The 14,563-nt window shown below is 30.5% G+C and overlaps 1 protein-coding gene across 1 annotated transcript; it reads right to left on the bottom strand.

The window, feature by feature from the left end:
• Positions 1-3,595: 3,595 nt before the first annotated feature.
• Positions 3,596-7,178, bottom strand: LOC130809343 (UDP-glucose 6-dehydrogenase 5). Its single transcript, XM_057675072.1, has 2 exons — positions 6,948-7,178; positions 3,596-5,286 (listed from the first exon to the last, which is right to left on the bottom strand). The coding sequence occupies exon 2, from the start codon at positions 5,264-5,266 to the stop codon at positions 3,824-3,826; it is 1,443 nt and encodes a 480-aa protein (XP_057531055.1). The 5' UTR covers positions 5,267-5,286; positions 6,948-7,178; the 3' UTR covers positions 3,596-3,823.
• Between the last annotated feature and the right edge of the window lie 7,385 nt (positions 7,179-14,563).

The following is a 14,563-nucleotide window of genomic DNA, read 5'->3' on the forward strand; positions in this document are numbered from 1 at the left end:
GTAAGATTTAAGAATCAAACATCCTTCGCAGATGCTTCCTGATACATTTTTCCTTGGACATTTTCAAGTTAATTACTCATCTTCTTATCCTTTCCTTGCGCTTCTGGCGGACGAAATTAGCTAACAAAAAGTTATTGGAGCTTTTGGTGAAATTATTTATCGGATAATTTTAGCGTATTTTGACACAAATAGAGAATTAAATGGTCAAACCATCTAATTTCAGTGTTTGATAAATAAATTGATTGAAATAATTTATTGTAATGAATAACTTATTCGAATTTGAACAAGCTGCTACAAACAACGAGTTTAAAAACTGGTCAAATCAAATGATAAAATAAGCAAGTTACCGGTAGTTTACGAAAGATCTCATTGTAATTACTCATCATTTGACCTCAAATTCTGGGTGAAATTCTTAGGCCTTAGTATATGTGTATATTTGTGTATGGCCTATATATGCGCAAATATGTTACATTCACATATATACACAAATATAGTGTATATTTAATTAATTTGAATAATGTTATGAATTTTAAAACATTTATAATGCTTAATGCATTTTTTGAAATTTAGACAAAACATTTGAACCCAAAAAAATTCTTTTTCTTTCTCATGAGTAGATTGTTTCTCTTTAAAATTTTACTTTTTTTCTAAAATCATTATTTAAAATGAAGTGGCTTGTTTTGCTTGAGTATGTATTTGTTTTTTTACCCTTTGCACTTATGTAAGGGGCTTGTTAATTTGACTTTTAAACTAATTGTACGCATGCAAATCATACATTCAACACTAAAAAAATTATATCTTAACAATATAATGATCATAAAAATACTTCAATTTTATGTATAAATAAACCTTTTGAAAGCAAGAAAAAAGTATCATGTGAATGTAATATGCCCTCCCAAATGGTCTTCTAAAAATTTGACAAAAACTAATAAATTATTTAAAAATACGTGAAAATAACTATTTATATATTTGAAAGTCTTATATGAAAAATACTTAAAATTACGAATTTGTTTGGTAAATGCATGTTTGTACACCCAACTCCAATTTAGGAGTGTCTTATGCCTAAAACTTTTTACTTTGAATATGTGTCTTTACCCAACAACCACTCCACTATATGACTCAAAATTTCTAACATATCTGATTCACATATGCTTTTTCATAGCAATAAAAATGGTATAAGGAACGTGAAACCGCCTTGTGATGGTACTTTTACTATAAGTATAATTTGTGAGTAAACTAAACTAAAAGAAAAAAAAATTATTCTTAAAAAGTAAGAGAAATATATAAATGAGATAAAAAGATAATATAAATTAGATATCTGAATACAAATAAAAAAAGGTGGATCATAACAAAATTCATAGAATTGACTAAAAAAATTAGTCAAACTCATAAAACTAGAGCAATTATAACCTTAATTGCATGAAGTTGGACTTTAATCACCATATTTATTAAGTAGATTAATATGGTGGAGTGGGATGTGTAATCACATAATTTCATACAAATTAAACCTTTTCCAATACAAGTAAAAATCCCATTCCCTTACTCGTTTTTTGAGTGGAATACAACCTTTCTTGTTTAGAATAAGCACACTCGTTTTTGAATTGTCCATTTACACTACAACTACAATCATACTCCTACTTGTAAGAATCTTGGAACTTCCATTGTGAAATTCCATCTATCACCATTCAACTTACGTTCTCCAATGAGACTACCTTCTTTTAACGTATAGTAAAACGGTAAAACCCCCATGTGATCTTACTTGTTTTAGTCAAATATTTGACTTTTATTGTAACTTTTTTTTATTTGTGATCAAATACTACTCTTACTGTTTCATTTAGTCGTTAGTAATAAATCGTAGTAATGAGAACAGTTTTTATATTGTAGTGTAAACATGTCTGATAAAACTTTAATCATAAAAGAATTTAGAACCTCTCTAATGATAATGCATTGGGATTTGGAAAAAATTTGAGATGATTAAAGTACTTCCTCCATTTTGAAATACTCGCTAAAAATAATTATTGACACTATTTATCGTTTAAGCTTATTTTATATATTTCGGTTAATATATAAGAAAAAAATATAGTCAAGTTGGATATTGTTTGAATCATCAAATCGCATACTTTCATAATATTAACTTTTTTTATAATTTTTAGATGTATATAGTTCAATATATAAATAAACAAAATTACACATTAGATTGCGTAAGAAATCAAATGTACTATAACAAGCATTATGATTAAACTTGCCAAAAAATTTTCTTACCAAAAATTATATTAACTTTCTATTACTATTTTTATCATTTGATACCGATATAAAGGGAGCTACTTTATAGCGAAGATCAGACATGGCCCACGCTTAAAATGTGCTAAAAAGTGTAGTTTATATATGGTGTATTTGATTTGTAAGCATTTTATAAATCGTAGAATTACATAATCTATAACATGAATGTTGAAAATCATCATCAAGGAATGTAAAAGACAACCCATCACAAAAAAAAAAAAAAAAAAAAAAGAGAAAATTGAAAGACAAGTATCCTTTTATCCGTTTCATTATAAACATATTTAAATTGACAATCCATTTGGTCATTGAACTTTGAAGTGAAATTAGAATATTAGATGAGTAAGGCGGGGCCATCAACTTTCATATTAACATTTCGAAAAACGATTTTAAATTGGTAAAAATTACCAAAATTTAAAGTTTTACGCTTAAAAAAATCATAATCATCATCATACTCAGTGTATCTCGTTTATAAGGACCTATATAATTTGTTGAATAAAATTTTTATTATGATTCAAATTTATTTTAGTCTATATGATTTTAAAATTTTCATAATTTAACTAGTTTTTATATAATAAATAATTTGCTATATATCAACTATTTTGGCCCCTAATTAAAAATCATGACTTCGCCCCTGATCACAAAGCAAATTAAAATTCAAAATATAATTCATAAGATCATGCCAAAAAAAGGTCAAAATTACGTAATCCGATTCAAATTAAAGCCATAGTTATCCCTACCTCTATTTGACCTGACTAATGGCAAGCAATAGATACAATTATATACAAATACTACTTATAAATATAGAAAACGAGGAATGAAGGCCGTAGATTCTGAAATTCCTGTACCGGTCTTCAGATTGCCAAGTAAAATTAAATAAATACAATAATTGAAATTGCAAAGTGAACACCAAAACGATAGAAATATAGGGTGTCTGCAGTTTGGCACACTGGTTTATTTAATTGATTAAACGCTATGTCCAACAACAAAATGCTAAGTCAGTTATTTAAAATGTTTCCTAAACTAACCTCTTGAAATTAGCTTATTTGGCAATTTAACTTATTTTGATACAAACAATGAATTACAAGATCAAATCATTTAATGCTAATGTTTGGTAAACTAACTGATTGACATAGCTTATTGTTATGAATGGGCTATTTTAAAACAAGCTGCCAGCTGGTCAATCCATTTAATAAAATTAATTGGTCAAACCAGTCACAACAATCAACTATCAGCTATTTGCCAAACACCCCATTGAATCTTATTAAATAAAAAAATGATGAACAAAGGCAAATTCCTGATAATAAAACAATTGAAAAACTAAAGTTTACTAATATCATCACCAAGAGAATTAAATAACAAAATTCAGATATCTAAACTAAATACACAATACAAATCCTGTGATTCAGATTACATATATAAACTTTAAGACAGAAAGGCTAATTATATGAGGCAAATCAACAAATATCAAAATCTTCCTTCAAGAGTAAAAGACTCTTACTCATTAGAATTGCTAACAAAGAATTGTTTCTTGCTCATTTTCTTTTTATGCTACAGCAGGCATGTCCTTAAGCCAAGCATCAAGGGGCTTACCAATCGAGTAAACAATGAAACCGATCTTCCTCAGCTTCTCGACATCCACAATATTCCTCCCATCAAACACGAATGCAGGCTTCTGCATATTGTTGTAGATCCTCTGAAAGTCGAGGTTTCTGAATTCATCCCATTCGGTGAGAATGCAGACACCATGAGCATTTTTAGTGGCTTCGTAAGCATCCCATACGACGCTAAGCTGCTTGATGGCGGTAGGACTTGAGGGTTGAAGGTGAGCTGGGTGATCCCAATCAAACTTGTTCATTGAAAGATCCTTTGTGATTTGATCTTCGGAAACTTGAGGATCGTATATGCTTAATTGGGCTTTGTCCCCCAAAAGACCTTTGCAAACATCAATTGCCGGGGTTTCCCTAGTGTCGCCTGTATCTTTCTTGAATGCAAATCCGAGGATTGCAATTTTCTTGTTGGATACGGTGTTGAACATTGAAGCAACAACTCGGTTCACAAAACGGGTTTTCTGATAGTCATTCATTAAGATAACCTGCTTCCAGTAGTGAGCCACTTCAGGAAGTCCATTGCATTCACAGATGTAAACCAAGTTCAAAATATCTTTCTGAAAGCAAGACCCACCGAACCCCACACTGGCGTTCAGGAACTTCGGTCCAATCCTGGTGTCTTTGCCAACAGCGTGAGAAACTTCGCTCACATCGGCTCCAGTGGCTTCGCATAGTGCTGACATGGCATTCACTGAGGAGATCCTCTGAGCCAAGAAAGCATTAGCAGCAAGCTTAGAGAGCTCGGCTGACCACAGATTGGTGCAAATGATCCGGTCTTCTGGAACCCAATGAGCGTAAACATCTTTCAGTGCTTTAACTGCCTTAGCACCACCAGGGGTTTCCCGTCCACCAATCAGAACCCTGTCGGGTTCGAAAAGATCTTCAATTGCAGTTCCTTCAGCAAGGAATTCGGGGTTAGACAGGATCTGAAAATCGATGCCTTTGCTATTGTGTGTGAGGATCTTCTCGATGGCTTCAGCTGTTTTGACAGGCACAGTTGATTTTTCAACTACGATCTTGCTTGATTTTGACACATCCGCAATCATTCGAGCAGCACTCTCCCAGTAGGTCAAGTCTGCTGCTTTGCCAGCTCCAAGCCCCCGAGTTTTGGTAGGGGTGTTGACAGAAACAAAGACGATATCAGCCTCAGAAACGTGCTTTTCCACATCAGTTGAAAAGAACAGGTTCTTTCCTCTGCATTGCTTAACTACATCATCCAAACCAGGTTCGTATATAGGTAGTTGGTCGCTGTTCCAAGCATTGATCCGAGGAACAGCAATGTCCACAACCGCAACTTCAATTTCAGGGCATTTGAGTGCAATGACAGCCATAGTTGGGCCACCAACATAACCAGCACCAATGCAGCAAATCTTCACCATCTTCTTTTTTAATAAAAACTCTGATCATGACAAAATAGTTCATGTGAATGTCAAGTTTCAGCAAGTAAAACACCAGGGGAAAACAAAAAATTAGCATTGTAAGCAGGGAAAGAAGACAAGGGTGGGGAAATAGAGTAATCCAAGAATATAAAACAACTTTGATACACAAGTGTACTATATGTCTATATCTATTTCCAATCGGACATATCACACGCTGAATGAGGAGGTCCTATTAAATAATGGTGATTTTTTAATTTAAAAAATCACGGATTTAATAGTGTGGGAGTTTTATGATTTTAATTTACTTTTTTATTTTGTTTATTTACTGCTATTGTTTTTGTTTTTTTATGCTGATTTACAAATTACAGTTATTGCTTAGGAATTTCTACCCTTGAATCATTTCCAAAAGAAAAACCAATACAAGCACAAAAAAATAACATTGATGTGACCAACTCACTCACGGGACAATGATCACCTAACGGCACGTTTGGTTATTAATATTAAACGGTGGTAATGGAGATCGGGTTTTAGTTTTAATTTTCATAAAATGTGTTAGGTTATTATTACGGTAGTAATGTTATTACCCTTAAACATGTGTTATATTTATAATTTTCCATTAGTACCTGATAATTAAGGAAGCTTGATCATAAACCTTTCCAAGTAATTTCCTAATTAAATTAGTAAATTATATAAAATTCTTATCACCATTAACAAATATTTAATATTTATATTAACAAGTGTTAGAGAGTATTATTGATAGATAGTGCAAGTTATATGATGCACAACCACCAAAAATGAAATCTCAATAATTCATGTCAAAGTTTGACCATTTGTATAGCAAAAAAACAATATAAAATGTTTGGGAATAAAGATACTAAGATCAAAACATTACAAACATTTTTTAAAACGAATCTAATAACAAATTAAGTTTGCATTTTAAATCTATTGTTTATAAAGTAATGACAAAGTTTAATATCCCAAAGAAAGTGGGACACTCCTCAAAGAGAAGTTATAAACCTTAATATTACTGGTAAGATTTACCTTGAATTCACAACTAAAGGCACGTGTAATCACCCAACAACATTCCTCATTTCTTTTGCTTTTACCAAGAAAAGTTCATCTTTAAACCTTTTACACAACCAGTATGCAATTAACAGCAAATGAGACTGTTAAAGTAAAGGCTTCTCTTTTTTTGTTGATTAAGTAAAGTTAATGGAAAAAAGGATCAGATCTAAAAGCAGAATGAAGAAGATATTCATCACATCTGCAGATCCAAAGATTAAATTTGAAACAAAACAAATAAAAAATGAAACTTTTTTTAATTTTCATGGTGAGAGCAAGTCTAAGTAAAATCAACAGAATTAAAATTGCATAACCCAAAACATCATAAACACAGTTAAAAAACAACAAAACATTCTAAAGTGCCAGATCTAGAAATCTTAATCATGATGAAACACCGGAAAACAGACCAATTTCACCAACAAAATTCAGATCAATCAACAAAATTCTAACAATGCTAGACAAATTAAACAACACCCATTAAAATTCAGACCATAATCATAAAAATTAACAATTACCCACAAAAAAAAACCCTGAAAATCAATCATTAGAAACCAAAATCAAACAAACTGTGGGTAAACAAAGGGATAATCAAAGCAAAAATGATCACAGAAAAAAGTACCTTTTTGTACTGGAAATCTGATACAGAAAAAGGGATGAAAGGAGGAAGAGAATAGATCTGAAAAGAGGAAGAAGAAACAGGAAGACGAATAAGGGAAGAAATGAGAAAGAGAGGAGTATGAGTTCTCCTTTGTGAATTGTGATTGTGGGTTGTACCGACGAATGAGGAGAGTGGTGACAGGTGCCGAGTGTATTTATAAATAGGCGTCCGTAAAATTGAAGTTTCTTTGGCGTTTTTGCTGTTAAAAGCAAAGTGTCATATTTATTTAACACGTTTTGGTGCACCCCCTTGCCCTTCTAATGCTCACTTTAATAACCTTTGAGGTTGATTGCTTTTGAAAATAAATTATTGATTGGTAAGGCTTGAGAAGTTATCTTTTTATTAATTTAAATTACTTTTAAAATTATGATAAAATCAACTTAAGTTTAAATTTGACTTTTGTTATTTGTCAGATACTAGATTTGGGTCAATTTTAGAATTCCAATCGAAATTATTGTTTCCAAATAAAGAGTCATTTCTGATTTCCTGATGAAGTTTTCCAAATATAGAATTGTAAAAGTATTAATGAGAGAATAAAAGTGTTTCTCAGTTTGAAGCAAGTATTGTCTTTGTGTCACCTAGCTCACCTCTTCACTTAATCTACCATATAATATATAAAAAAAAATTTAATAATATTGAAAATCAGATATTATCTTAATTGAAACAAATATTATTTTTAATGTGGCATGTTAAACCTCCATCTAGTCCTCACATTTCTTGGCGTAGCCTTTAATCTCAAAAAAGTACTTGTATTAATAGTGTTTATTTATTATTACTTTATTAGTACTAATTGCTAACCACCGTCTGGTGCCCTCTAATGACTAATCACAATTTGACTTCACGTCAAAAACAATCAAGGGAAAAGGCGGAAGGTCAAACTCTTTTTATGTTTAATGTAATTTTACCAAAATAGCTATTTGGCTCATCAACTTGAGTATCAATTTCTTTTATGTTTATTATACTTTTTTAAGTGATTCCATCAATTTGCATATAACGTTGTTAATTTAGTTTAACTCTATTTTTATAATTACTCTCTCCGTTCCTTTGAATTTATATTATTTTTTATTTTGATCTGTCTCATTTAATTTGCATTATTTTTATTTTTCAACAATGGCCAATTATTTTTTTTAATCTCATCCATACATTTTAACTCTCTTTTAATTTCATCCACACGATTCAGTTTTTATCTTCATTTATTATCACTTTCTTAAAAATAACTCAATTCCTCATTAATGCAAACCAAAGATAACGGACTAGTATTTAATGTAGTTTTTTTTAAGTAATTAAATAAACCCTAAATCCGTAAAATCATAATTATTGTTATTTTCTTACTTTACATTGATGTTTGATATAGTCTTCTTGATGTTTAAAAGGTTCATAAGATTCGCTATAATTTTAAATAGACATATATCTAATGTGGAACTGATATCTTCCGCAATACCACATGTATGACGTATCTTCATTAACAAATCAATTTTTACGATAAAATAAACATTATAATAACATCATACTATTAAAAAAGTGATAATAAAATTCGATAGTGATTAAAAATTACTAAAAAAACTTCATAAAAAGACATTAATGGCTTATTATTAACGATAGCCCTAAAATCAATAAAGAAAAGTTTTGTCATTTTCAAACACTATATTATTGAAAATTATGTATAGAAATTAGTGGAAACATAGTTTATTATTTTAATGATGTTATTACTTAACATGAAACGTAGAATCCTTAATTATTTATAGAATGAAAAGAGTAATATATAAAGAAACTACTAAAAATAATACAAAATAATACATGATTCACAGTTTTAGATGAAAATATTATTTAAATATTTGGTAGATACGGTTATGTGTTCATTGGAAGCTTTTTCTTAGAGTAAGTCATATATGATGAGTTGGTGTTACTCTACACATGTTTTGGCTCACTTAAATTGTGACATAAAACTGATAGAGCTTATAAATCAATACTATACACATGTATGATCTACCTTTACACAATTTGGATGAAAGAAAACACATGAAAACCAAAGGGGAGGAATATAGAGGAATGATATTTCTCTCATTTGGATACCAATTAGAAAAGGGATATAAAAAGGACGGAATTAAAGGAAAAGTCTTTCGAATTTTATAGAAAACAAATCTTTGTAACATTTAAAACATTTGAAAGGAAAAATAAATAAGCTCTCTTCTTTCCTTCCATCTTCTCCTCTTCTGCTCCCTCCTCTTTATTTCCTTCTTAAAATGCCACAGTAAAAAAATTAAAAATAGCTAAGAAAAAAGTTGTTTGTTATTGTCGAATGAAACAAAGTTAATTATAGTCGTAAATTGAATTGTAGTTAATAAATGGACAAACAAAATGTTGGAGTAAGTACATTAAAATGGGTGTTTTTGAATTTTAGGATAAAAATACAAGACACCTAAATTATTGATTGAAACACGCCAATGCATTAGATGCTGACCATCCATTTATCTTGGCATTAGATTGATTAGTGTAGGGCATCCATCAACATTATCCATGACCATGTCTAATCTATTTATTAGTTTATCCTTTGGCATTAGATCCATTAGTTGGACTCGTTCTAAGAAAAATAATCTAATTTGAATCTGAGAAAAAGAAATACGATAATTTGATAATTTAACACGATTCATGTTTTTATAAAATCTGACATTCAATTACGACTTGTGTAAATAATTTTTTGTTTAATTTGTTTCCGACAAATTTGTAGTTTTAAGGATTGATTTAAGCATAAAATGTATGTGTTTATTTTAACTACTCCTTATTGATGTGTTTGTTTGTTGTTGGTAGAGTTATTGGACTCACTTGAGACTTCAACTTTGTTTAAACTTTGTTGTATTAATTTAAAAGATATTATTTTATGAGTTTATTTTTCGCTATTAAAATTTGGGAATATCGTAACATATTTGAATTGTTAAGTTGAACAGATCAAATTATATTTATTAGTTGATTAGATTTTGGGCAAATTGTAGCCTATTCAAAGACATTATTTTCATAGCTATACAAAAATTTTATTTATTAAAGATACTACTCCGATCCCTTTGTTTTCATATGTTCTTCGCAATTTATAAATTTTAGTATCAAACTTTGACTGTAATTTTCCATCGATCTATACGAAAAAACAAAACTGGAGTATACTTTCTCATTCCATTATACTTGTTACTGATAATGAAATTTTCCCACCTAACATGTCACACTCAAATGTGTGTATTCCAGAACGAAAGAAGTGCAGCATAAATTAATTATGTGTCCGTTTAGGTAGCAATCCTATATAAAAAGTAGATGTTACTAAGTACGATTAACCAAGTCTGTTAACGAGTCACCAAACTAATTAGACTTATCTAAGACGATTGAATGAATCAAAGTAGTGCCTTAGGCTATACTCCAAGATGTAATTGACCATTACTAGCATTGAGCCTATCTTCACTTTTGAAGTTAGTTTCTTTCCCATTAAAGTTTAAAGCCGTTACATTTTTGTAATGGTTTTTCCACCTCCTTTTAGGTTTATGTATGAGTTTCCATTTTTATTTCATATTTCTCAACACATGAATCATAATTCTATACCTTATAATTAGCAAGTTGTTCGGTTGTTCTCAGCATCATGGCCCCGTGTTTCTCGTGGAACCATAAACTACACCACGAGAAAGAAGAAGTTCAACTAAGCATTTGACAAAATTCCTATACAAATTGAACTCTTTTTAAATGTCACAAAGTAAATTACTAATTGTATACTGTTAGGTCGTGATAATTCGTCACATAATCACTTAATGGGTCTACTTGTGTGGACACACCTACGGGGCACTCGCATGGGCTCACAAACCCACAGGTTATGAACGTTGACTTGCACACAATACTTGTTGAGTTTACTCTTTTTCAAAACTAGGCTCATTTCTGGACTTTCAGTGGCCTAGGGGTGAGATTAGAAAGATGAGCCTTTTATCGCTCTTTCAAATATTATAAAGCAAATTAAAATTTCAATTTCAAATATGTAAGAGATGAAAGAGTTTAATTTACTTTTGAGAAAGATGCATATAAATCTTTCTCATTTGATTTACTTGTCAGACAATTAATTCCTTTGCCAATAGCGTTTCGCTATCACTCTTTATTCTTTATTTCTTATGTTTTAATATTTAAATTTAAATTTACTGAATTTCTAAAATATGGGGTTTTGGGCCTTTGCCCCATCCGCCCCTGGCCAAATAGAGGTCTGCCCAAAACCATATGGTATTTGAAGGATTATTCACCAAACATTATATGCAAGTCCATAACTCAATATTTTAGCGATATGGAACCATTCTCACATGCGAAGTAATTCCAACAATCCCCATACATGTGAGCCACATCATATTTAAGAACCAATTTCGGCTTCGATACCATGTTAGGCCGTGACAATTCGTCACACAAATTATATGCTCCCTGCCATTCACTATTATTGTTCAAATTAGTTTTTGCATGTCATTCAACGCACATAATATTCAATTATAAATATCTCAAATCGTGTTTAATTAAATATTATAAAATGTTGATGTTGATAAAAAAATATACATTGAGACGAATCAAATAAGATCTCACTTATCTATATGTTTTAACTTATAAATTAAAAATAAAATACAAATTAAGAGTGATCAATGAATAATTTTGAAAAATCAAATAAGACAATAATAGTGAATAGGAGACAATTTTTATTTGTTTATTTTATATTATTTTTTATTAATTTTTATGATAATTATGCACTCAAATTTGAGTAATGTACAATATACTTTCTCCTATTTAGAGTAATTGTCTCATTTTTTTATTTGGCAAATTGATTACCATTGTCCCATTTCCTTTTATGTTAATGGTTTTTTACCTAAAAATCCTTAATTCACACACGTAATTAAGAAAATATCCCCACTTTTACTATTTAACCAATTAATCCAGTCACTTAAAAAATTTCAACTATCACCTTTTTGATAAATCCCATCCCACTCTTAATATTTATACCCAACCAAATGGGACAATTACTCGGAATAGAAGGGAGTATATGCGATCTATATTAAAGTTTTCAAGCATTTAAAAAGTCTATAAATGAACCAATGTGTTGTTAGTTGCCAGAATTAGTCATTGGTAGTTATAGTCGAGAGTTTAAAGAAGCTTGTGAAAATCAAATTGAGGAACCGATGGGTCATCAGTCATAGGTGACGAGTTATCGCCTTTAATAGTCCTCGGTTTATTTACGTAATTAAGTTTAGAAAAAATTATTTCTAAAAAGCTAATCTTTTAGCCATCTGCAAATAAAGGGTTAACGTTTTATTTATTCAACAAAAATATAACTTTTAACTTATTTTTGTAAATAAAGAGATTTCAGGTAAAGCAAATCTATAGTGACCGGTTAACTCTAGTAATTTTTTAAAAAAAGAAATCAATTTCTTAATCTAATAAACTTTTCATCTTCCCTGTAATCTTCATTAATCTCTTTCTCTCTCTCTCTCCAATCTCCCTATTCCTTGAAGCTCAAATGGGTAGGTGTGGTTCTTCTTCTCGTAGGCACAATGCAAACTCAGGTAATGTTAAATGTTATCACAAATTGGAAGCTAAATTGAATACTGTATGTAAGGGACCAAACGTAGGAGAGAAATTCTATGTTTGTCCAAATTGGCCAATAAGTTAATTAATTATATTCTATTTTTAGTTGTTGTTCTTGCATTTTCAAGTGGATCTTCAGTTACAGGGAGTGCAGGAGTTGGATATTTATGAAGCACATACACATTCACTGTGCTCATCTGAATTACTGCATTATGTAACTCAACAATAATATTTCCCCTATCTATCTTCCTTAAGTCATCCTTTCAAGTCTAACATAGAAGCAAATAAAAATGCCCTTGTATCCCTCTATCTCCATTGCACTTATTAGCTAAACTCATCAAATAATCCATGGACAAATCATATAGATCTACCTCCATTATTCTACCAAAACCTCCAACATAACTAATACCACCTTTGGCTTCCTTGAATTTACACCCATACCAAATTTTAATAGACACCTTTTCATTCGTTATGTTCACAATTACAAACAAATTCTAATTTCTAATGTGTTAACCAAATTCCACCATGAAAGAGTAAAGCCTAATTTCTAAGCAAATTCTAACAATTAACAATAATGAGACATTAATTTCATTCTTCGATTTTTTCTGCCATTGAAGAATGTGGAATGGTGTGAAAAATTTGAGTTGAAGTAGGAAGTTCAATTGTGGTGTATTTGCAAATGGAAGTTGAAGAAGATGGTGAATTTTGAAACAAAGTAGCGACAGAGACAACTATGGATTGGTTGGTACATGAAACAAAAGCTAAACCGGTTACCAGTAAAATATTTCTTTATTTGCAAAAATGAGACAAAGATTGTATTTTTATTGAATAAATGAAACGTTAACCCTTTATTTGCAAATGGCCAAAAAACTGTCTTTTTAGAAATAATTTTTCCTTAAGTTTATTATGTGCCATTTATTGAGGAGGTAATTGCCATATTTTTTGGTTATGTGTACTTGAGTGATAAACATAATGGGAGGTTACTAATTGCATTTATCCGATGGAGTTATGCATTGGAAGCTTATTAAGTTATGATAAGTTAAATTAAATGCGGTTACACATGATGGTCTTAAATGTTAGACCTATTAAATATGTAAAATTGAAGTTTTTTTAGCCTCTACTTTTCCCTTAAACCCCCAAAGGCTATAGATGACGAAGTCACAAAGAGTTGGAGCTAAAGAAATTAGCTTTGACTTTACTATCCAACCCTCATTACATGTTGCTCGATTTACTTAAGTATCCCAAAACGCTCGAGCCCAAATTATTGATTGGGCCGAGCCTAATAGCTCAGTCGAGCGTGTTGGCAAAACTTCCAAATAAAAATATTGTTGCACTTCAAAAAAGAAGCATGATACTCGCTCAACCAGGTCAAGCACTCTAACTCGATGGACTTGAGTATTTACTTTTTATGATTTGTCAGATTAGCTTGAGTATTGATTCTCCATGATTATGTCATGTTTTATACATGAAGTTATCCCCCTATTAGGTCATTTGTATATTATATGCTTTTATTGCATTTATGTGCTTTGGTTAGATATTATTTGCTTGATATTTTGTAGGTATTTTTTGACCTTGAAGCATGTGCCATGCGATACTAAGCCATGGAGTCTCAAAGTGGGAGCCAATAATGATGGTTAAGTGCAAATCCAAGGTCCAAAGCCTAGTTTAAAGAAAAAAGAAGTTAATAAGAAATTCATCAAATGCATAAGGGTCTACATAGAATGATTATTTTATCAACATATTTGTAGTTTCATGGTTTTGATATTTAGAGATTGAAATTGGATTCTTTGCATTCGATTCGAGTGGTCACACGCCCAAACTCTATATATATAGACCTCACATCAATTTCCATCTTTCAATCATTGAATTATTTCATCAAATGCTTTAGCAAGAAAGTGGTTTAAAATTTTAGTCAACAATGAAATTATTAAATTTTAAAGCCAATTTAATAAGTTAAAAGTTATAAGCAACTAACTAATATGGCCTGTTTGTTA

Source organism: Amaranthus tricolor, chromosome 3 (assembly GCF_026212465.1).
Source record: "Amaranthus tricolor cultivar Red isolate AtriRed21 chromosome 3, ASM2621246v1, whole genome shotgun sequence".
In the NCBI taxonomy this organism is placed as follows: domain Eukaryota; kingdom Viridiplantae; phylum Streptophyta; class Magnoliopsida; order Caryophyllales; family Amaranthaceae; genus Amaranthus; species Amaranthus tricolor.

Coding starts and splice junctions, on each gene's coding strand:
- LOC130809343 (XM_057675072.1), bottom strand. CDS start 5,266: ATGGTGAAGATTTGCTGCATTGGTGCTGGTTATGTTGGTGGCCCAACT.